The sequence below is a fragment of the Staurois parvus genome, unplaced genomic scaffold (assembly GCF_062004578.1).
Source record: "Staurois parvus isolate SC_StPar_1 unplaced genomic scaffold, SC_StPar_1.0 ptg000694l, whole genome shotgun sequence".
Classification (NCBI taxonomy): Eukaryota; Metazoa; Chordata; class Amphibia; order Anura; family Ranidae; genus Staurois; species Staurois parvus.
In genome coordinates this window covers 4,301,505-4,325,679 of record NW_028318490.1, presented here as the reverse complement: position 1 = coordinate 4,325,679, position 24,175 = coordinate 4,301,505, and the positions used below count along the sequence as shown (strand labels likewise).

The 24,175-nt window shown below is 42.4% G+C and overlaps 1 protein-coding gene across 1 annotated transcript; it reads left to right on the top strand.

The window, feature by feature from the left end:
• Window positions 1-89: 89 nt before the first annotated feature.
• TRMT112 (tRNA methyltransferase activator subunit 11-2) lies at window positions 90-24,114 on the top strand. Its single transcript, XM_089652839.1, has 4 exons — window positions 90-246; window positions 4,477-4,578; window positions 23,754-23,846; window positions 23,934-24,114. Exons 1-4 carry the CDS (start codon window positions 106-108, stop codon window positions 24,033-24,035), a joined length of 438 nt encoding a protein of 145 aa, XP_089508965.1. The 5' UTR covers window positions 90-105; the 3' UTR covers window positions 24,036-24,114.
• The last annotated feature ends 61 nt before the right edge of the window (window positions 24,115-24,175 follow it).

The window sequence follows — 24,175 nt, the reverse complement described above, 5'->3', positions numbered from 1 at the left end:
CTTTGTCCTTTACATATCTGAACCGCAGTGCTAACTTGGTCCTGTATGCCCCGCCTCATTCGTGGCGCCCAGTGATAGAAGACCTGTAGGCGGGGTTACAGCGGGATGGTGGTTGGCTTAGGTCCCGGAAGTAGTTTCTTTACCAGGCACGTGGGTACAGGAGACGGGAATATGAAGCTGCTCACACATAATATGCTGCGGAGCCACGTTACCGGGGTGACCCGGGGCTTCCCGCTCATCATTCGGGTATGGTACTGTGTGATTTATGGGCAGATTTGTAGGGTGCAGTAAGTCAGACATTGGGTTTTAGATGACTATAACCAGAGGAGAGATGATTTCTGATTGGTTGTGGAGTTGTATAACCTTTCTGCTCATTACATGGATGTATATGGGATCTGTGCTTTACACTGCATAAGAAAACCCCAAAGTGATTGTAAAGGATTATTTTTAAAAAAATAAACATCTCATACTTACCCGCCCTTTGTAATTGTTTTGGACATAGCAGCCCTCATCCTCTTCAGGGTCCTCCACTGGCTCTCCTGCCCCTAGAGCAGGGGTCTGCAACCTTTAAGACATAAAGAGCCACTTGGACCCGTTTCCGAAGGGAAAAAAAAGACTGGGAGCCGCAAAACCATTGCAACATTTATAACAAATCCGACACTGCATATATTGCAAAAAGCACTCTGGTCATGAAGGGGGTTTAAGGGCCCAGTAAGCAAAGGGTTAATCAGGGCCACAGTGTATCTTCATAATCACAATCATAGCCTTAGGTCAGTGGTGGGCAACCTTTTTTTTCAACTGAGCCAAATCTCGCCAAAACCACGATTGAAATTTATTTTGACAGCCACATTTTTAAAACTGAAAATACATCCCCCATATAGTAATTCATCCCCCATAGTAATTCATCCCCCATATAGTAATTCATCCCCCATAGTAATTCATCCCCCATATAGTAATTCATCCCCCACATAGTAATTCATCCCCCATATAGTAATTCATCCCCCATATAGTAATTCATCCCCCATATAGTAATTCATCCCCCATATAGTAATTCTTCCCCCATAGTAATTCATCCCCCATATAGTAATTCTTCCCCCATAGTAATTCATCCCCCACATAGTAATTCATCCCCCATAGTAATTCATCCCCCATAGTAATTCATCCCCCACATAGTAATTCATCCCCCACATAGTAATTCATCCCCCACACAGTAATTCATCCCCCACATAGTAATTCATCCCCCATATTGTCTCAATTCACTTACCTTTGCTCCGCGCGTTCCTCTCGCTGTGTTCCCGCGCCGTTCTGGTCTTCAGGGCGGACTGAGAGAGGAGTTCGTCACTCTGCCCCGCCTACATCCTGGCTGCCCCACCTACATCCTGACAGCCAATGTTCCACGCTCCGCGGGCCGGATTTTTGAGAAGGGAGGGGAGCGGGCGCCCGGCACACAGAAGGGCCGCATGTGGCTCGCGATCTGCGGCTTGCCGACCACCTGGTGGGCAGTGTGCTCCGGAGCCGCAGCAAAGATGAAAAAGAGCCGCATGCGGCTCCGGAGCCGCGGGTTGCCGACACCCGCCCTAGAGGGACCTACTTGCTATGGGGGCCGTAGTGCATGCTCACTCCTGAGCTGGCTTTGTGTATATATTGACATACAGAGCTCAGCTTAGCTCTTCCTCACTGGCTGTGATTGACAGAAGCGTGAGCCAATGGCCTCCAAGTCTGTATGTGAGCCAATGAGGAGGGAGAGCCACTGCTGTCATGCTCGTCGTGGGATTGATTTCAGGCTCGGGTAAGTATAATTGGGGGATGAGGGGGGAGCCAACATATTATTATTTTTTTTTTTTTGCAGAGGCCCTAGAGAATAAAATGGTGGTTGTTGCAGTTTTTTTTAATGTCACGTGATATTTGAACAGCAGTTTTTTTCAAATACAATTAAAAAGAAAAAATATACTTTAACACCACGCTATAGCCAAATGATAGCTAAAGCGTGGTAGTCCAGTTCTGGGAGGGCATCATATGATGTCCTCCCAAAATCTCCCACCAGTGGTGTGCACCCAGTGCTGTCTGTGATCGCCATGTCCTTTGGACACCGCTGATCACATGACATGGTAAAAGGCCAATCACAGTGGCCTTTTGCCACGTGATCATCTGTGTCCAGTCACAGCTAACCACTATGTAAATACACTTGCTGGTTATCAGCAGTACTGTCCTCACACTGTCACAGCGTAAGGGAAAGTACTGCTGGCAACAGTCAAAGCAGACATCTGCACTGATAATCAGGGTACTGATTATCAGTACAGCCCAAGAGTGCCCAGCAGTGCTGCCAGTCTGTGCCGGTCAGTGGAGCATCATCAGTACCTCCTTATCAATGCCCACCAGTGCCGCCTATCAGTACAGACTCATCAACACACATCAATGAAAGAGGAAAATTACCTGTTTGCAAAATTTTATAATAGAAACAAAACTTTTTTGTTTTAAACATTTTCGCTCTTTTCTTGTTTATAGCGCAAAAAATGAAACACCCAGTGGTGATTAAATACCACCAAAAGAAAGCTCTATTTGTGTGAAAAAAAAATATAAAAGCTTGATATGTACAGTGTTGTATGACCGCGCAATTGTCCTTCAAAGTGCGATAGCACTAAGGGCCAGCTCACACTACATGCTTTTCAGTTTGTTTTTCTGTATCCAAAACGCACAGAGAGTAGGTTATATGGTTGTTAATGTCAGTTCATATCAGTGCTTGCAGTTCCAGTGGAACCGGATGCAGAAAGAGTACACCAGGCTGCATTTTTCCTGCACAGAACTGTACTGGAACATGGTAAAACACACGGGAATACACCAAAAACGCACTGGAATGCATATGTCCCTATTTAAATTGAAGAAAAAGGGGGAAAAATAAACTGGAACGCATGAAAAACGCGCATGCAGAAACGCATCTGGACTGCATTTCTATAGTGTGAATTGTCCCTGAAAGCTGACTTGGGCAGGAAGGAGGTAAAAGTGCCTAGTAGCGAGTGGTTGATGAATTTTAATTCTCAAACAATATATAACCCAAATTTTGGGGGAAATGTAAAAGATGTTACGCCGAGTAAATAGATGCCTAATATGCCACTCTAAAATTTATTTTATTAAACTTCTTTTTTATTTTTACACTGTCTTTAAAAAATTTTTTTATCACTTTTATTGCTACCACAAAAAATGTAAACATAATTTGTGATAGAAATAAGGCATGACAGGTCTTCTTTATGGAGAGATCTGAGGTCTATAAGACCCCAGATCTCTCCTCTACCCTGGAAAGCACAAGATTAAAAAAAAAATATTATTCTCATGCTTTCCAGAAAAAATGGCTTTATTTACATTTGCCCTAACTGGAAGTGATGAAAAACTCGTCACTTCCGGTCTCTTAGACCAGGGGTCTCCAAACTATGGCCCTCCAGGTGTTCAACTGAAAGTCCCATGAGGCGTTACAAGACTCTGACAGCTACAGGCAAGAGGCATGATGGGACTTGTAGCTGGAGGGCCATAGTTTTGCATACCCCTGTGGTAGACCATAGAGATGATCAGAGACAATCCAGTCCCCAAACACCTCTATGGTTAGCTGGTGCAACTGACATCTTCAATGACAGGCTCCCCACTGCAACGGCATTGTCAGTCTGGGAGAGGGTAGTGATGGGTGCACTAGCAGATTTAGATGAACTTGGCTAACATATTGAAGGTGAACTCCCGCTAACACTTTTTAGGCAGTTGCATCAAGTTTTTTTCCTTATTGGATAAAGGTTTTTCATAGATGAACAAAAGCAGATAATGGTTCTAACTGCCACTTTTGCTGGGCAGCTTGTTTTGTTAAAAGAAGTTGGAAAAGAACAGACTTACTGCCTGGATCATCAGGTGAAAACAAAGGAAAAAAAGAAAACATATGCAGCCACCATATCTAACAACTAATAAGCTGCAATATATTACATTTGGGGTGGATACACTTTAAGTTGATCATCTACAGTCGGTTTGCACAATCTATATACAAGCTCATTCAGATATGAATGCCTAGCTCAATAATCTCTTATTTAAAATGCACAAGAGGCCCAGACACTAGTGTCTGTTTCCAACATCCCTTCAATGCTGAAACCAGCTATTTGAGTATCTTTAATGGGACTTTTAATGCAAGCAACTCTTGTTACATATTTTTGAAAGTAGACAGTGAATGACTTTATACAACATAAAACGTTTCCATTAAAACATAGCAATGGCTGAGAGAATTGTATAGAAACTGTTACATGTACAACATTACAATAAAGCAGACCCCACCCTATTGACCCGAGCAGGACTATATCAGTATACAGTATTGTGAATCCTGCTGGCGGGCTAAGACGGAGGATTCACACTATTGTTAATATTTTCGTGACTTCAACTTAGCTTTGCATTTATGAAAGATTCTCTTTGTAATTATGTTTTTTTTTTTTTGTTCTATTGAATTTTTAGGCAGATGAAGTCAAGGTCAATTCTGTGGATTTCAACCGAGAGTTTGTATCACGCATGATTCCTAAACTAGAGTGGGAAGCATTGGTGGAAACTGCAGAAACCGTAAGTAAAGTCCATTGTAGTGATCTGGATTGCAGAGACAGGAGTGATATATTTATTGCCTCTATTTTAAGTCATCTACTGTAGCAAATATTTAGAAGAATTCTAGATTAATGTGGGAGATAAAGCAGAACTGCAGCCAAACTGCAAAAATGCCTAAATGTAATACAAGTATGTGGATTGTTTTAGCGATTTGAAATAATTGTAATCCTTTTCAGCCTCTTTTTGTCATTTACATACCTCTGGTACACTGCAAAGCCTCTATTCCCAAGGTGCATCTTCCCCTGTTACCTTTGTGCTCTTCGGATTGAGCATAGATACAATGCCGGGGTTCTCCCTGTGCTATCCTCCTGTAAGCTGCTGGAACATTTCTCCATTCATCTTTTTATGTCTGAAGATCAGCAGTACTGGGGAGTGCAAGAATGAAAAACTGGCTACAATGCATTCCCTTCCATTCTTGTCTGATTTGACTTTGCAGGTAGGAAAGTAATAAAGTTACATCAGGTAGTTTTAATAAAGCTCTGCTAACCAACAAAGGGCACACAATTCAAACCTTCTCCTTGTATCCTACTGAATACTGAACTTAACATGGACCTAAACCCTCCCATCCTTTACAGTCAAGGAAGCTACCATCTTAGCCTTTTATTTGATCTGCAGTTGCCATGATTCTGCACGTTATCAGTTATTACACAGTGATTTGATGGTTTGACAGTTCGGTTTAGAGAACAAGCAGCTGTGACCGTTATCATTTACAGCATAATTTGAATGTAATTGTTGAAAGTTAAATCCTTAGGCTTAGTTCCACTTTAAAGGCATTTCATTCTTTTAATGAATACACTGTGTTCACAATTATTAGGCAAGTTGTATTTGTGAGAATTAATTTCATTATTGCGCTACAGTGCTCTCGGTCAATATAAAATGTTAATAAACCTCAAACCTGAATATTTAAGAAAGTAAAAGTGAGGTTTTGGCTTTCTTATCAGGATATCTGTGTGTACAATTATTGGGCAACTATTAGTATGCAGAATTATTATGCATCTAAATGAAAAACAAAAATCTCCCCATCTCACTTGTAAAGTGAGAATAATAAACAATCAACGCAAAATTTACAAATAAACATTTTCAACATTTAAAGAAGAAATAAATAAAAATCAGTGACCAATATAGCCTCCCTTCTTTTCAGTAACAGTCATAAGCCTTTCATTCATGGAGTCTGTCAGTTTTTTTGATCTGTTAACGATTAACTTTTTGTGCAGCAACAACCACAGCCTCCCAGACACTGTTCAAAGAGGTGTACTGTTTTCCTTCACCGTAAATATCCCTTTTAAGAAGGGCCCACAAGTTCTCAATAGGGTTTAGGTCAGGTGAGGAAGAGGGCCATGTCATTGTTCTTTTATCTTTAAGGCCTTTACTGGCTAGCCATGCAGTGGAGTACTTCCATGCATGCAATGGAGCATTGTTCTGCCTAAATATCATTGTCTTCTTGATAGATGCAGACTTTTTCCTGTACCACTGCTTGAAGAAAGTGTCTTCTAAAAACTGGCAGTAGGTATGGAAGTTGATTTTGAGTCCATCTTCAACCCGAAAAGGTCCAACTAGCTCATCTTTAATAATACTAGCCCTTTCCAGGTCCCCACCTCTACCTTGCTGATGTCTGAGTCGAAGTGGAGCTCTGTCCCCGTTACTGACGGGCCCATCTCATCAGTCCATAAAACTTTTGAAAAATCTTTCTTTAGATATTTCTTGGCCCAACCTTGACGTTTCAACTTATGTGTCTTGTTCAGTGGTGGTCAGGTTTCAGCCTCCCTTACCTTGGCCTTGTCTTTGAGTGCTGTATCCCTCCTGAAAGACCTTTTAACCACTTCCCGACCGGCCGTTGTATATAAACGGCTGGACGGTGGCACTGCAGGGTAGGGTGGCCGTCTATAAACGGCCTCCCCGCACCCTGCTTGAGCGCGCTCCCTGGGAGCGCGCAGCACCGCGATCCGGTGCCCGCTGTGTCCTCCGGACACAGTGAAACACCGATCGTCGGACGGGACCTCTGTACGAGGTCCCGATCATGTGATCACTGATTGGCCAATCAGTGATCACATGCAAAGTAGTAAGCAAGATGTCACTTCTGACATCATTGCTTACTATGTGTGAAATCTGTGAATGATCACAGAGGTCACATGGTACAAGGCTATTCACAAAAGCCTTGTACCATGTGACAAGCTGTGACCAATCACAGCTCACTCAGTTCTTCTCAATGAGTGCAAGAATGCACACAGAGAGAAAGAGAAATGATTGCTTTTACATCCTATATGGGTGTAAAAGCAATCGGTGTAAAAAAAAAAAAAAAAAAAAATCTTCATCACCCCTCACAAGTAGTACAGTGTCACCATGGTGACACTGTACTGCTAGGGTGACAGTATGTAAAAAAAAAAAAATAAAAAATAATAATATAAAAAAATAAAATAAAAATGTAAAAAAAAATGTTTAAAAATTATAATTTTTGCTTATAAACTAATTTGGATTTTTTTTTTTTCACTAAAAAGAATAAATCTACTAACGGAATAAATTTTGGCTAAGATTTATGATGAAATATTATTTATTTGCAAAATTTTATTAAAAAAAACTCTTTTTTTTTAAATTTTTGGACATTTCATTTACATAGCAAAAAAAATACAAATCCCAGTGGTGAATAAATACCACCAAAATAAAGCTTTATCTATCTCAAAAAATGGTAAAAAATTCATTTGGGTACAGTGTTGCATGACCGCGCAATTGTCATTCAAAGTGTGATAGCGCTAAAAGCTGAAAATTGCCCTGGTCAGGAAGGGGGTAAAAGTGTCCGGTCTGGAAGTGGTTAAAAATTTTTACTTTTCAGAGTCAGTTTAATCTCTTTTTTTGGCCCATTTTGCCTGAGGAAAAGAAACTTCCTAATAATTATGCACACCTTGATAGAAGGTGTTGATCTCTTTAGGCCATACCCTCCCTCATTACACAAAAACATATCACCTGATATGCTTGTATCCAATAAGCATTCAGGTTTATACAACTTGGAGTTGGACAATACGCATAAAAATGATGATTTGTTAAAAAAAAGTCACTTGCCTAACCCCCCGGTCACATCAAGCCCGACTTTGAAATCGTGCGACTTATAGTGAAGTTGCACAATTTCAAAGTTGGGTGAGATGCCAATTTCAGGTGCGATTTGCAAGACATCTGACACAGATGTCTATGCAAATCGCACCAAAAGTAGTACATGTACTACTTTAGAAATCGGTGTGGCTCTGACCAGGTTGGAACTGCACCGATTTGACCGCTCTAATTGCGGACAATAGGGTGCGACTTGGCATACGATTTTCAAGTCAAATGGTATGCCAAGTCTCACCCGATGTGAATGGGTGTAATAATTGTGCACACATACAGTGGGGCAAAAAAGTATTTAGTCAGCCACCAATTGTGCAAGTTCTCCCACTTAAAAAGATGAGAGAGGCCTGTAATTGGCATCATAGGTAGACCTCAACTATGAGAGACAAAATGAGAAAAAAAATCCAGACAATCACATTGGCTGATTTGGAAAGAATTTATTTGCAAATTATGGTGGAAAATAAGTATTTGGTCAATGTCAAAGGTTCATCTCAATACTTTGTTATATATCCTTTGTTGGCAATGACAGAGGTCAAACGTTTCCTGTAAGTCTTCACAAGGTTGGCACACACTGTTGCTGGTATGTTGGCCCATTCCTCCATGCAGATCTTCTCTAGAGCAATGATGTTTTGAGGCTGTCGCTGGGCAACACGGACTTTCAACTCCCTCCAAAGGTTTTCTATGGGGTTGAGATCTGGAGACTGGCTAGGCCACTCCAGGACACATCTGGCACTGCAGGATCTGAGTCCCTCGGCGTAGTGTGTTACTGATGGTAGCCTTTGTTACGTTGGTCCCAGCTCTCTGCAGGTCATTCACTAGGTCCCCCGTGTGGTCCTGGAATTTTTGCTCACCGTTCTTGTGATCATTTTGACCCCACGGGGTGAGATCTTGCGTGGAGCCCCAGATCGAGGGAGATTATCAGTGGTCTTGTATGTCTTCCATTTTCTAATTATTGCTCCCACAGTTGATTTGTTCACACCAAGCTGCTTGCCTATTGCAGATTCAGTCTTCCCAGCCTGGTGCAGGTCTGCAATTTTGTTTCTGGTGTCCTTCGACAGCTCTTTGGTCTTCACCATAGTGGAGTTTGGAGTGTGACTGTTTGAGGTTGTGGACAGGTGTCATTTATACTGATAACAAGTTCAAACAGGTACCATTGATACAGGTAATGAGTGCAGGACAGAGGAGCCTCTTAAAGAAGAAGGTACAGGTCTGTGAGAGCCAGAAATCTTACTTGTTTGTAGGTGACCAAATACTTATTTTCCACCATAATTTGCAAATAAATTCTTTCCAAATCAGCCAATGTGATTATCTGGATTTTGTTTCTCATTTTGTCTCTCATAGTTGAGGTCTACCTATGATGCCAATTACAGGCCTCTCTCATCTTTTTAAGTGGGAGAACTTGCACAATTGGTGGCTGACTAAATACTTTTTTGCCCCACTGTAACTACATTGGGTCTAGAAGCATCTTTCATTGTATGACTAAAAATGTGCAGTCAAGGGTTTTTTGTTTTTTTTTTTCTTTTTTTTGTTCCCTACTTTTGTAAGCAATAATTTACTTCTGAAAAAGGGAAAATTGATAATTTGTAATACCAAACCACAGACTGAAGTGACTGTATATAACTAATTGCAGATGCCCATTCAAAATTGCTAGTATGAACATGCAGCAATAAATTCCTCCTGACCTTTACCAAGGAAACACAAAGTTTTCCTAGGCAGGTTATTTATTAAATGTTATTTTAATAATCACAGATCAGCTTTTGTGATATTTTTTTCGTTTTATTAAAGGATAAGTTCACATTTATTATTTTTTGTTGCAGGAGCTTGTAAAGCATTGCACCAGCAATCAGCAGATCGCTGGTGCCATGCAGGTCTCCTGCAGACCTGTCGGTATATTTGCTAGCCTGTACATCCCGTACGAGCAAGCTGATACACTCCGACAGGCAGAATCAAATAAATACCACAGCGCTCACAGCACCGTGTTAATTCATTAAGAACTACAAGCCGACAGTCGCTAAGGCTGTCGGGACTTGTAGTTTTCTCATTCACAGTCCTCTGCAGCTGGGCGGCCTGAGCCCCGTACAGCCATGGTTTTTAAAAATTTTGACAGCTAGTGGGGGGAGATGATTCCCTGCTGGCTATCAAAGTGGAGGAGTGGGGACCAGTCCTTTCATTGAATATGGGTGTAATATGTTATGAAAGGTGAACTTACCCTGTAACCATCAGGGAGAGTCTCAGGGGTGTGGGAAATTTTGAAAAAACTACTTGTCCAGGGACTAAATTGGGGTCCCAGTCCACATGTTCCTCATGACAATTTACTTGTCCAGATAAAAAAATGTTTTAACCAAAACCGTATTTAAATTTGAGGTGCTTTTATCTGCACTGTTTATCTCCTACTCTGGAAATCAAGAAATTTGGCTGCACACTTCACTAAAATGTGTAGGTTTATTAAACACTTGCCGTCCGCCTGCTGTTTATAAACGGCAGGGCGGTGGCACTCCAGGGGCGGGTTGCCGTTCATAAACGGCACCCACCTTTTCTAGCTGTGTGCGCTCCCTGGGAGCGTACAGCACCGCAATCCGGTGCCCGCTGTGTCCTCCGGACTCAGTGAAACACCGATCATCGGACGGGACCTCTGTATGAGGTCCCGATCATGTGATCACTGATTGGCCAATCAGTGATCACATGCAAAGTAGTAAGCAAGATGTCACTTGTGACATCATTGCTTACTACGTGTGAAATCTGTGAATGATCATGGAGGTCACATGGTACAAGGCTATTCACAACAGCTTCGAACCATGTGAAAAGGTGTGACCAATCACAGCTCACTCTGTATTTCTCAATGGCTGCAAGAATGCAGACAGAGAGAGAAATGATTGCTTTTACAAAATCTTCATCATCCCCCACAAGTAGTACAGTGTCACCACGGTGACACTGTACTGCTAGGGTGACAGTATGTAAAAATAAAAAAAAACCATAAATAATAATGTAAAACAAATGTTTAAAAATTATAATTTTTAGTTATAAACTAATTTGGCTTTTTTTTTTTTTTTTACTAAAAATATAACGGAATACATTTTGGTCAAGATTTATGATGAAAGATTATTTATTTGCAAAATTTTATAAGAAAAACACTTTTTTTCAAAATTTTTGGACTTTTTCATTTACATAGCAAAAAAAAATAAAAATCCCAGCGGTGAATAAATACCACCAAAATAAAGCTTTATCTGTCTCAAAAAAATGGTAAAAAATTCATATGGGTACAGTGTTGAATGACCGCGCAATTGTCATTCAAAGTGTGATAGCGCTGAAAGCTGAAAATTGCCCTGGTCAGGAAGGGGGTAAAGGTGTCAGGATAGGAAAAGGTTAAAGCAAAATTAATGAATCCATGTCACGACATTCACAGACAGATGATGATACAGATACAGGAGAAAGGTTAATGCATTCCACGGTCCATAGCGCTTAACCAAGATACAGCAATGAAATTGTTTCTTTATAGATCCTCTTAAAACCCCAGGTGTGGAAACCACCCAATCACCAATTAACCTCAGCCAAGGGGAAACACAAATGGCATTGTGAGCGGAACCCACACATGATGTGAACGTAAATGGTGTATTGACGTAAGAAACAACAAACAAAAAATACTACTACTGCAAACTCAAAATACAGATAAAAAAATACAATAGTAATTGCAAAATTGCTGTTCATATAAACAAAAATAAAGCAAAATAATAAACAATGAAGAAATAAAAACAAAAAAAATCTCATAATAATCCATATAAATTCTCACAGAGTAAAATCTTTTTAAACAAAGGAGAATTTCCAAGGAAGACTTTCTCAATAGGGGAGTCTCCCTTTGGAAACCCAGAATAAAAAGCTAAGAGACTCTTGAGACAAGTACGATCATAGCAACCATATGTCCAAGATATGAAAAACATCTCACCTCTGAAAAGTGATACCCACATCAGTTATTCATAAAAATGTGTTACATCCCACTTGAAATTTAACCCGAGTGATTTACGGGTTTGCATATGGAAAATCCAATGAATCTCCCTTTTGCATATGGAAAACGTCGCCCTCATCTCTTGGGGGGGGGGGGGGGTAGGGGCGGACTTTTTCAATCAATGACTTTCAAAACAGCAGAGGCATTACTATAATGACATTCCGTAAAATGTCTTGCAACATTTGTAGACATGTCATACAGGTAACTGTGCAGGCGATCTCCTAAATGTCTGGTGGTTCTCCCCACATATTTTATTTTACAAATACTGCAAGTAATAATATAAACCACATATTTTGTGTTGCAGTTAAAAAAAAAAAAATGTAATCTGTGGTATCTATCACCAGACTTTGAGATCACCCCATTGCCCAACATCACATGAGAACAACATGGGCACCCTCTATTTCCACACTTATAATTACCTTTACAGTGCAATCATGTTGTGCTCTGCACACCTATAGGGTAACAAAAACTAGGTGACAGAGCATTTCCCCATGTAGAGGCTCTCCTAGGAACAACATTAATGCCATCCTTGAGGATTTCAGCACAAATGAGATCTTGTGATAACAACAGTAAATATCTATTCGTGATTCACCGTATTTGTCTGAATTCCAAACTATATTATATGCAGTAGAAAGCGTAAGCCTATAGGAGTCTGTGTTATCTTTTCTTTGTCAGAATTTGACTTCATAAGAAAATATTCTTTATTTTTTTAGCAGTATTGCATGCTCCGGCCAACATCCATTTGGAGTATCCATGGCTTAAAAACCGTGAATATAACCCCCCAATTCCTGCACAAATTGAACATCGTCACTACAAATCCTTAAGTATATGAACTGTTCTACTGGGATACTCTTAATGGTATGTTTTGGGTGAGCAGACTGGACCAATAGCAGGCTATTACCAGACAGAGGTTTCCTATATAGACTAGTATGTACCCTGTTGCCCATTCTGGTCAGCGAAACATCCAGGAAACAAATCTGTGTCTTGTGTATCTGTCCTGTAAATTGTAGGTTTAAAATATTATTATTATTTTAGATAAGACAGCTATCCAAATTTCCAATTTGATTATAAACAACAAAGATAAGATCGTCTGTGTACCAAAAGGACATCTTAATGTAGAACCTAAAGGGGTTCTACACTCCAAAAATGTGGAACCGCTCCCAACACCCCTTGTAGAGGTTGGCTAGGAAGGGTGAAAACGTAGCCCCCATTGTGGCCCCACACTTCTGGAGGTAATAAACCCCATCGCCTCCTTGCCGAGCACCGTACCCTGGGACTAGTAAGGAGAGGAGAGACCTTGCAGTGTAACGAGCACTGATTGGGTGCTCATCAGGAAAGGGGAGTGTTGGGCTCTCTTAAAGCTCAGCAGACGTGCATCTGCTGAGTAAGTAAATGAGGCATCGGACCAAATGAGAGAAAAAAATACTTTATTCCTTCAGGTTACCCTCACATACGGAAGCACTTGGGTGCTCAGTACAAGCGCATGCTTGTATCAAGCTCCAATGTCCACTCCGTTAAAGGATAAGTTCTCCTTTAAAAACAATAAATAAATGCCCTTTTTTTTTTTTTTTGCAGGAGCCTGGAATTGCACCAGCGATCAGCAAATTGCTGGTGCCATGCAGGACTCCTGCAGAGACTGTAAGTGTAAGCTGTCTACTCCTACATTGTACAGGCAGGCAGTTTCACACTGACAGGAAGAATCAATGAACTGATTGTTGAGAGCGCTCAACAATGCTGTGGTAGTTCATTTAGAACTACAAGCTGACATCCACAAAGGATGTCGGTACTCATAGTTAAACAAGAAAAAAATTGGTGTGGCGCTAAGATAAATACCACTAATACCACATATCATATAAAATATACATAAATAATTGAATAGTCATGCATAAAACATAACCCCTAACTGGGGCACGTGAATGAATACTAGTGATGGTGACACAAAAACACCATGCAAAAGGGATTCCTACAGGTGACAAAGGTGCATAGATTACAGTCCACTATACACGAAGACTGCAATCCTTGAACAAGCGTGAAAGTGCCACTGGTGCCACTGGTGTCACAATCCGGAAATGGTAAGAGTGCCTCCTCACCTCCCCGCACTGACCACAAGGGCCAATACGCCTTTGCACCTTATAGGTGTAATCCTCGAGTGCCAGCCGATAAGGTCCACACTGGATGCTACCTCAGACGCTGTGCTCCCAAATGCCAAATCCAGCTGCTCTATAGTGGTGGTATTAGACCACCAGATGATGCTCAGAAATATAAAGAGAGACTTGCCATAGCGTGATACCGTAACATTTATTAATAAGATGTAAGCAATTAAAATGTCCACTCACATGTCCACATTAAAAATATAGCCTTAGAATGCTCCTCCTGTATCCTCGTGCTATGGGTGTACCCGGAGTCCCAATATGGCGCGTGCGTCGGAAATGACGTCACCGCGTACCGGAAGTGTCGTCAGGGCGTACCAACGCGTTGCGTCACGAATACCACGTGACTTCATCAGCCCTGATGAAGTCACGTGGTATTCGTGACGCAACGCGTTGGTACGCCCTGACGACACTTCCGGTACGCGGTGACGTCATTTCCGACGCACGCGCCATATTGGGACTCCGGGTACACCCATAGCACGAGGATACAGGAGGAGCATTCTAAGGCTATATTTTTAATGTGGACATGTGAGTGGACATTTTAATTGCTTACATCTTATTAATAAATGTTACGGTATCACGCTATGGCAAGTCTCTCTTTATATTTCTGAGCATCATCTGGTGGTCTAATACCACCACTATAGAGCAGCTGGATTTGGCATTTGGGAGCACAGCGTCTGAGGTAGCATCCAGTGTGGACCTTATCGGCTGGCACTCGAGGATTACACCTATAAGGTGCAAAGGCGTATTGGCCCTTGTGGTCAGTGCGGGGAGGTGAGGAGGCACTCTTACCATTTCCGGATTGTGACACCAGTGGCACCAGTGGCACTTTCACGCTTGTTCAAGGATTGCAGTCTTCGTGTATAGTGGACTGTAATCTATGCACCTTTGTCACCTGTAGGAATCCCTTTTGCATGGTGTTTTTGTGTCACCATCACTAGTATTCATTCACGTGCCCCAGTTAGGGGTTATGTTTTATGCATGACTATTCAATTATTTATGTATATTTTATATGATATGTGGTATTAGTGGTATTTATCTTAGCGCCACACCAATTTTTTTCTTGTTTATATATGTTCTTTTTGGTGTAAAGGAGGGTGTTGGCAGCTTAGTGTAGCTTTTTTCTTCATCTAAAGCGCAGGAGGTATTATTATATGGTACTCATAGTTAATTCATTCACAGAACTCTGTGAATGGATGACGCGGCTGTGTGGGTGGAGCCCCGCACACCTTCTCACTTTTCAAAAAGTGAGAGCTGGCATGGGAAACTTTTCCCTGTACTGCTGTCACACAGAGGGCTGGGATCGCCGAGCCACTGCAGGAACATGTTACATGGTTTACCCTAAAAACAGGTGTAACATGTTTCTGAAAGTGAACTTATTCTTTATCCCTTTTGCTGCTAGAGCCCCTTTCGTGTTTTTTTGCAGACGTGTAATCATTTTAGGCCTGAAGATTACCTAAAACCCCCAAAACATTATATACACTATATTGCCAAAAATATTGGCACACCCCTCCAAATCATTAGTCAGGTGTTCCAATCACCTCCATGGCCACAGGTGTATAAACTCAAGCACTGCTTCTATAAACATTTGTGAAAGAATGGGTCGCTCTCAGGAGCTGAGTGAATTCATGCGTGGTACCGTGATAGGTTGTCACCTGTGCAATAAGCATCGGATGCAATGGAGTAAAGCATGCCGCCACTGTACTCGAGCAATGGAGACGTGTTCTCTGGATTGACGAATCACGCTTCTCTGTCTGGCAATCCAATGGACGTGTCTGGGTTTGGCGGTTGCCAGGAGCATGGTACTTGCCTGACTGCATTGTGCCAAGTGTAAAGTTTGGTGGAGGGGAGATTATGGTGTGGGGTTGTTGTTCAGGGGTTGGGCTTGGCCCCTTAGTTGCAGTGAAGGGAATGCGTCATTCATGCGTCAGTATACCAAGACATTTTGGACAATTTCATGCTCCCAAATTTGTGGGAACAGTTTGGGGATGGCCCCTTCCTGTTCCAACATGACTGCCCACCAGTGCACAAAGCAAGGTCCATAAAGACATGGATGAGCGAGTTTGGGGTGGAGGAACTTGACTGGCCTGCACAGAGTCCTGACCTCAACCCCATAGAACACCTTTGGGATGAATTAGAGCTGAGACTGCGAGCCACGCCTTCTTGTCCGACATCAGTGCCTGACCTCACAAATGTGCTTCTGGAAGAATGATCAAACATTCCCATAGACACACTCCTAAACCTTGTGGACAGCCTTCCCAGAAGAGTTGAAGCTGTTATAGCTGGAAGGGGCGGGCCAACTCAATGTTGAACCCTATGGACTAAGACTGGGATGCCATTAAAGTTCATGTGCATGTAAAGGTAGGCATCCCAATACGTTTGGCAATATAGTATATTTTCTGAAAGCAGACACGCTAGAGAATATACTGTATATACTCGAGTATAAGCCGACCCGAATATAAGCCGAGGTACCTAATTTTACCACAAAAAACTGGGAAAAACTATTGACTCGAGTATAAGCCGAGGGTGGTAACACCAGTGGGAAGGATCGTGCCTCATCATTGGTGTCAGTGGGAGGAATAGTGCCCCATCATTGGTGTCAGTGGGAGGAATAGTGCCCCATCATTGGTATCAGTGGGAGGAATAGTGCCCCATCATTGGTATCAGTGGGAGGAATAGTGCCCCATCATTGGTATCAGTGGGAGGAATAGTGCCCCATCATTGGTATCAGTGGGAGGAATAGTGCCCCATCATTGGTGTCAGTGGGAGGAATAGTGCCCCATCATTGGTATCAGTGGGAGGAATAGTGCCCCATCATTGGTATCAGTGGGAGGAATAGTGCCCCATCATTGGTATCAGTGGGAGGAATAGTGTCCCATCATTGGTATCAGTGGGAGGAATAGTGTCCCATCATTGGTATCAGTGGGAGGAATAGTGCCCCATCATTGGTATCAGTGGGAGGAATAGTGCCCCATCATTGGTATCAGTGGGAGGAATAGTGCCCCATCATTGGTATCAGTGGGAGGAATAGCGCCCCATCATTGGTGTCAGTGGGAGGAATAGTGCCCCATCATTGGTATCAGTGGCAGGAATAGTGCCCCATCATTAGTATCAGTGGGGGGAATAGCACCCCATTATTGGTGTCAGTGGAATAGTGCCCCATCTTTGGTGTCAGTTGGGAGGAATAGTGTCCCATCATTGGTGTCAGTGGGAGGAATAGTGTCCCAACATTGGTGTCAGTGGGAGGAATAGTGCCCCATCATTGGTGTCAGTGGGGGGGTGGAGGAATAGTGCCCCATCGTTGGTGTCAGTGGGGGGGAGGAAATGTGCCCCATCGTTGGTGTCAGTGGGGGGGAGGAATAGTATCCCATGATTGGTGTCAGTGGGGGGTGGAATAGTGCCCCATCATTGGTGTCAGTGGGGGGTGGAATAGTGCCCCATCATTGGTGTCAGTGGGGGGGGGAGGAATAGTGCCCAATCGTTGGTGTCAGTGGGAGGAATAATGCCCCATCATTGGTATCAGTGGGAGGAATAGTGCCCCATCATTGGTATCAGTGGGAGGAATAGTGCCGCATCATTGGTGTCAGTGGGAGGAATAGCGCCCCATCATTGGTGTCAGTGGGAGGAATAGTGCCCCATCATTGGTATCAGTGGCAGGAATAGTGCCCCATCATTAGTATCAGTGGGGGGAATAGCACCCCATTATTGGTGTCAGTGGAATAGTGCCCCATCTTTGGTGTCAGTTGGGAGGAATAGTGTCCCATCATTGGTGTCAGTGGGAGGAATAGTGTCCCAACATTGGTGTCAGTGGGAGGAATAGTGCCCCATCATTGGTGTCAGTGGGGGGGTGGAGGAATAGTGCCCCATCGTTGGTGTCAGTGGGGGGGAGGAAATGTGCCCCATCGTTGGTGTCAGTGGGGGGGAGGAATAGTATCCCATGATTGGTGTCAGTGGGGGGTGGAATAGTGCCCCATCATTGGTGTCAGTGGGGGGTGGAATAGTGCCCCATCATTGGTGTCAGTGGGGGGGGAGGAATAGTGCCCAATCGTTGGTGTCAGTGGGAGGAATAATGCCCCATCATTGGTATCAGTGACACCAATGATGGGGCACTATTCCTCCCACTGACACTTGCTGACCCCTGTTCCAGTATGGTGCTGCTGCAGCCAGCATATGTGGTTGCAGCAGCACCTAAGCACGGCACACTTACCTGCATCTCCTTCACTCGATTTTCGCGGGGCCGCTCAGCTCCGCCTCCTCGCCGGTGATTGGCCGCCTGTGTGTCTTTCCTGAGCTACAGTTCTGGCGGCCAATCACCGGTGAGAAGGCGGACGAACCGAATGAAGGAGCAGCCGCGCTTCCTGGACCGGATCGTCATGGGACCGGAGCCAGGTAAGAGACAGCAGCCCCCTGCAGACGTTGACTCGAGTATAAGCTGAGGGGGCCGTTTTTCAGCACAAAAAATGTGCTGAAAAACTCGGCTTATACTCGAGTATATACGGTAATAGGGTAGTTCCAATTTTTTATGTCACACAATATTACCACAAAGGTGATTTCAGTAAAAAATAATAAAGTTAATTTTAGGGCACAAGAAGGCATTACATTGCCCAATTGGTAAAATATAAAAGATAAGGTTGCACCGAAAAAATAGATATCCAACATGTCAAACCTTAAATTTGCATACACTCGTGAAATGGCAACAATCTTTAGTACACTATATTTTCTGTAGGCAATGTTTTTAAAGCCCCTTTATAGGTCATCAGTTTAGTGTTATGGAGGAGGTTTGGTGCTAGAATTAGATTTCATTCTGTCGTCTGTGGTGATATGTGCATATATGTGGGGGGCCTCAACATTTTTTTTGAGGTGGTGGATATGTGCTTGGGTGTAACTTAAAAAAACTTTTTTTTTTTTTTTTAATTTGTAAAAAATTACTTAACGCTTCACATACAGGTGAAACTCAAAAAATTTGAATATCGTGCAAAAGTTCATTTATTTCAGTAATGCAACTTAAAAGGTGAAACTAATATATGAGAACCAAGGACCCCAGTACAAGACATAAGGACTAAGCCACAGTGCCACCTGTTATTCTGATACATCCTGTCCTAACACCACTATATATATATATATATATATATATATATATATATATATATATATATATATAATTTTTTTTGCTATACTGCACTGCGCTATTTTACCTGACAATTGCACGGTCATGCAATAAATAAACAAAAATCATATAATTTTTTTGCCATAAATAGAGCTTTGTTTTGGTGGTATTTGGTCACCACTGGTTTTTTTATTTTTTTTATTTTTGCGCTATAAAAGAAAAAAGACTGATAATTTAAAAAGAAAAAAAAAATGTACTTGCCGCTATAAAAACATCAAATCTCAAATTTTGGCCAAAATGTATTCTGCTACATGGCTTTGGTTAAAAAAAAAAAAAAAAAAAAATCTTTTTTCTTTTGTGCATATTGATTTATCCAACCAGCAGATGGCGCTCCACTTTCCTGTTGACATTCGCTATCAACCGTGAAAGGCTTCAGGAACCTTTTGTCATATATTACACATTTTTATTTCTAAAATAAAGATTGTGTATTTTATAGGGCTGAATTTTCATCACTGGAGCCTGTAGGCGTACATCTTTTGGTGCATAAAGGGGAGAGAACAATGTTCTTGGACAACTTGCCAGCCAGCTTGCTAACAACCGAAATAACCTGTCTAACAGTATGCGTTTATAACAGGAGTTTAGTTAGAACACATTTGCAAATACATACGTAAGCCACAGAGCCACGACACGGCACCCTGGTAATCTGTGGTCCTAACTCTAAAATTTGTGAGTCCCCATAGTAGAGGCACATGCATGAGTTTTTGGTACGTGGGTGCACTAGGGCCCTGGTTGCCATTGTGCTACATGCTGGGGTCCAGTGCACTCCTTTGCCTTTAAGAGGGGTGGCTCCCTCAGGTCCACCGGCCCATGATCTATCCATTAAGTGCATGTGCCTCTACTATGGGGACTCACAAATTTTAGAGTTAGGACCACAGATTACCAGGGTGCCGTGTCGTGGGTCCGGCTCAGCGGGTGCCAGCAGGTAGAGGAGAGGAAGGCAAGTCTCCTCCCCTTCTTGCTTCTTGTCCTGACCCAGAGGTGACGTGTATGACGTCACGTCCGGGTCCCCGTTGACAGATTTGTGATGTGATGTGCACTGCATTACATTCAGTGGAGCAAAATTGAGACATCCAGGCTCCTTTAGACCCCGGATGTCTCATTAAAGAGAACCTGTCGCCAAAAATCATCACATAGGGGACTTTTTGTCCCCTACAGGTGAAACTCGAAAAATTAGATTTTCGTGCAAAAGTTCATTTATTTCAGTAATGCAACTAATATATGACATAGACTCATTACATGCAAAGCAAGATAGTTCAAGCCGTGATTTGTCATAATTGTGATGATTATGGCTTACAGCTCATGAAAACCCCAAATCCATAATCTCAGAAAATGAGAATATTGTGAAAAGGGGCAATATTCTAGGCTCAAAGTGTCCCACTCTAATCAGCTAATTAAGCCATAACACCTGCAAAGGGTTCCTGAGCCTTTAAATGGTCTCTCAGTCTGGTTCAGTAGGAATCACAATCATGGAAAAAACTGCTGACCTGACAGTTGTGCAGAAAACCATCATTGACACCCTCCATAAGGAGGGAAAGCCTCAAAAAATAATTGCAAAAGAAGATGGATGTTCCCAAAGTGCTGTATCAAAGCACATTAATAGAAAGTTATGTGGAAGGGAAAAGTGTGGAAGAAAAAGGTGCCCAAGCAGCAGGGATGACCGCAGCCTGGAGAGGATTGTCAGGAAAAGGCCATTCAAAAGCGTTGGGGACTTTCACAAGGAGTGGACTGAGGCTGGAGTCCGTGCATCAAGAGCCACCACACAAAGACGGATCCTGGACATGGGCTTCAAATGTTGTATTCCTCTTGTCAAGCCGCTCCTGAACAACAAACAACATCAGAAGCGTCTTACCTGGGCTAAAGAAAAACAGACCTGGTCTGTTGCTCAGTGGTCCAAAGTCCTATTTTCTGATGAGGGCAACTTTTGCATCTCATTTGGAAACCAAGGACCCAGAGTATGGAGGAAGAATGGAGAGGCACATGCTGCAAGATGCTTGAAGTCCAGTGTGAAGTTTCCACAGTCTGTTGATTTGGGGAGCCATGTCATCTGCTGGTGTTGGTCCACTGTGCTTCATTAAGTCCAGGGTCAACGCAGCTGTCTACCAGGAGATTTTGGAGCACTTCATGCTTCCTTCCGCAGACGAGCTTTATGGGGACGCTGACTTCATTTTCCAGCAGGACTTGGCACCTGTCCACACTGCCAAAAGCACCAAAACCTGGTTCAATGACCGTGGGATTACTGTGCTTGATTGGCCAGCAAACTCGCCTGACCTGAACCCCATAGAGAATCTATGGGGCATTGCCAAGAGAAAGATGAGAGACATGAGACAGAACAATGCAGAAGAGCTGAAGGCTGCTATTGAAGCATCCTGGTCTTCCATAACACCTCAGCAGTGCCACAGGCTGATAGCTTCCATGCCACGCTGCATTGAGGCAGTAATTGCTGCAAAAGGGTCCCAAACCAAGTACTGAGTACATATGCATGCTTATACTTTTCAGAGGTCCGATATTGTTCTATGTACAATCCTTGTTTTATTGATTGCATGTAATATTCTAATTTTCTGAGATTGTGGATTTGGGGTTTTCATGAGCTGCAAGCCATAATCATCACAATTATGACAAATCACGGCTTGAACTATCTTGCTTTGCATGTAATGAGTCTATCTCATATATTAGTTGCATTAGACAAACTAAACCAGCGCTCCGATCTTCATGCAAACCAAGGAATTGCCAAAATGCCAATCGAAGAGGTGCTGCCCTTCTGAGATCGGGAAATCTGACCACTGGTGACTGAAAACAAACAAGGGCGCACTCTCATCGTGCATTACCGTGGTATACCACGTATTTTATTAAATAAAAAGGATGTATATTCACAAACCAACGTGATTATAGGCAGTATGAGTGATCCACAAAGACAGTCACAATACAACTGTGTCTAATGATGCGGATAATCTGACGCGTTTCGGGGGCTGAACCCCCTTCCTCAGAGCTAGTAGCGGTTCAGCCCCGCGTCAGCTTATCCGCATCATGAACTTTTGCACAATATTCTAATTTTTCGAGTTTCACCTGTAGGGGACAAAAAGTCCCCTATGTGATGATTTTTGCCGACAGCTTCTCTTTAATGAGACATCCGGGGTCTAAAAGAGCTTTTTTGCTCCACTGAATGTAATGCAGTGCATATCACATCACAAATCTATCAACGGGGACCCGGACTTGACGTCATACACGTCACTTCTGGGTCAGGACAAGAAGCAAGAAGGGGAGGAGACTTGCCTTCCTCTCTTCTACCTGCTGGCACCCGCTGAGCCGGACCCAGGCCTGCAGATGAGCAAGCGGAGCCCAAGAGACTGGGGGGGGGGGGGGGGTGCGCACAGGCTGGCACTGTAGAGGAGTGTGTAGAAGCAATCAGGTGGCACTTGTCCACCTGACCAGTGAGCCCTGCTGCTTGCCTGCAGCAGGGCTAAACTTTAATAAAAAAACCAAAAACCTACCTGCCGAGATCTACATGTCCTGGGTGTCGGGCGATAGTGGTTTTTACTTGTATAGGGTCAGAAAAATAACAAAATGACCAGTTTTAAAACAGTGGTACAAACATAGGGGTGTTATTTAGGGCACCAAAAGATGTACGCCTACAGGCTCCAGTGATGAAAATTCAGCCCTATAAAATAACACACAATCTTTATTTTAGAAATAAAAATGTGTAGTATATGACAAAAGGTTCCTGAAGCCTTTCACAGTTGATAGCGAATGTCAACAGGAAAGTGGAGCGCCATCTGCTGGTTGGATAAATCAATATGCACTTACTGGGATTTTTTCCTTTTTTTTTTTTAACCAAAGCCATGTAGCAGAATACATTTTGGCCAAAATTTGAGATTTGATGTTTTTATAGCGGCAAGTACATTTTTTTTTTTTCTTTTTAAATGATCAGTCTTTTTTTTCTTTTATAGCGCAAAAATAAAAAAAAACAGTGGTGACCAAATACCACTAAAAGAAAGCTATTTATGGCAAAAAAATTGTATGATTTTTGTTTATTTGTTGCATGACCATGCAATTGTCAGGTAAAATAGCGCAGTGCAGTATAGCAAAAACAAAAAAAAATATATATATATATTTTTTTTTCTCCAACTCTAGTGGTGTTAGGACAGGTTGTATTAACTACTTTTCATATATTGTATCAGAATAACAGGTGGACTGTGGCTTAGTCCTTATGTCTTGTACTGGGGTCCTTGGTTTGATTTTGGGCCAGGAAGCTATGTGCATGGAGTTTGTATGCTCTCCGTGTTTTTGTGGGTGTCCTGAATACTGCAAATTTCATCTCACACCAAAGACATGATTGCAAGCTGATTGGCTTCTGTCTAAATTGGCCTGAGTATGTATGTAAGATTGTAAGCTCGAAAGAGCAGGGCTCTCGATCCCCTCATGTTTTGCATTGTTATGTCCCCCATTGTAATGTACAGCGCTGAGCGAACTATTGGCGCTTTATAAATACTGTATAATAATAATAATGTGTATGTTCTGAATGCCAGTGAAAATCTCCAGGAGTTGGGAAAAGGCCCAGTGGCTTATCTCGTAAAAAGAAAACTTGCCATGAATATTTTACTAAAAAGGCTGGTAAACGCATTCGACATAGTGCACGGAAAGCTGGCCTGTAGGGCCACAGAGAGTCAGATACAACTGAAAGGATAGGTATACATACTGTACATCAGATTGACATTTTTATTTCACACAGCTTGGACATGGGTCTGGCCTACCTCGACAGCTTCTGTCTGGATATGAAAATGATGAGGAGTTCCTGAAAAAAGTTCATCACGTGCTACTGGAGGTAGGGTAAAAGAAAAATTGGTGCACATTATAGCAGCGAGTATCTATTCTTCCCATTTTACATTTCTTATGCTTTGTCTCCTGCTAGGTTGAAATCATTGAAGGTGCACTAAAGTGCCCAGAATCTGGAACAGAATTTCCCATCACAAGAGGAATTCCCAACATGCTTATTAATGAAGAGGAATCCTAACAAACTTTTCTAAATCCTGCAATGTAAATATTTCTTCCACCATGTTTTATTCTTCTCATTAAATGTTCTGTTTCCTGTTCTTGGATTGGTGACAGTGGCTTCTCTTGGGATGAGATAAGTAGAAAACCAAAGGAAGTAAA

Excerpts from the sequence above, each read along its gene's own strand:
- TRMT112 (XM_089652839.1), top strand. The coding sequence starts at position 106 with ATGGTGGTTGGCTTAGGTCCCGGAAGTAGTTTCTTTACCAGGCACGTG. Across the intron at positions 4,579-23,753 it reads TGGTGGAAACTGCAGAAACC|CTTGGACATGGGTCTGGCCT; the intron begins GTAAGTAAAGTC and ends TATTTCACACAG. Across the intron at positions 23,847-23,933 it reads TTCATCACGTGCTACTGGAG|GTTGAAATCATTGAAGGTGC; the intron begins GTAGGGTAAAAG and ends GTCTCCTGCTAG.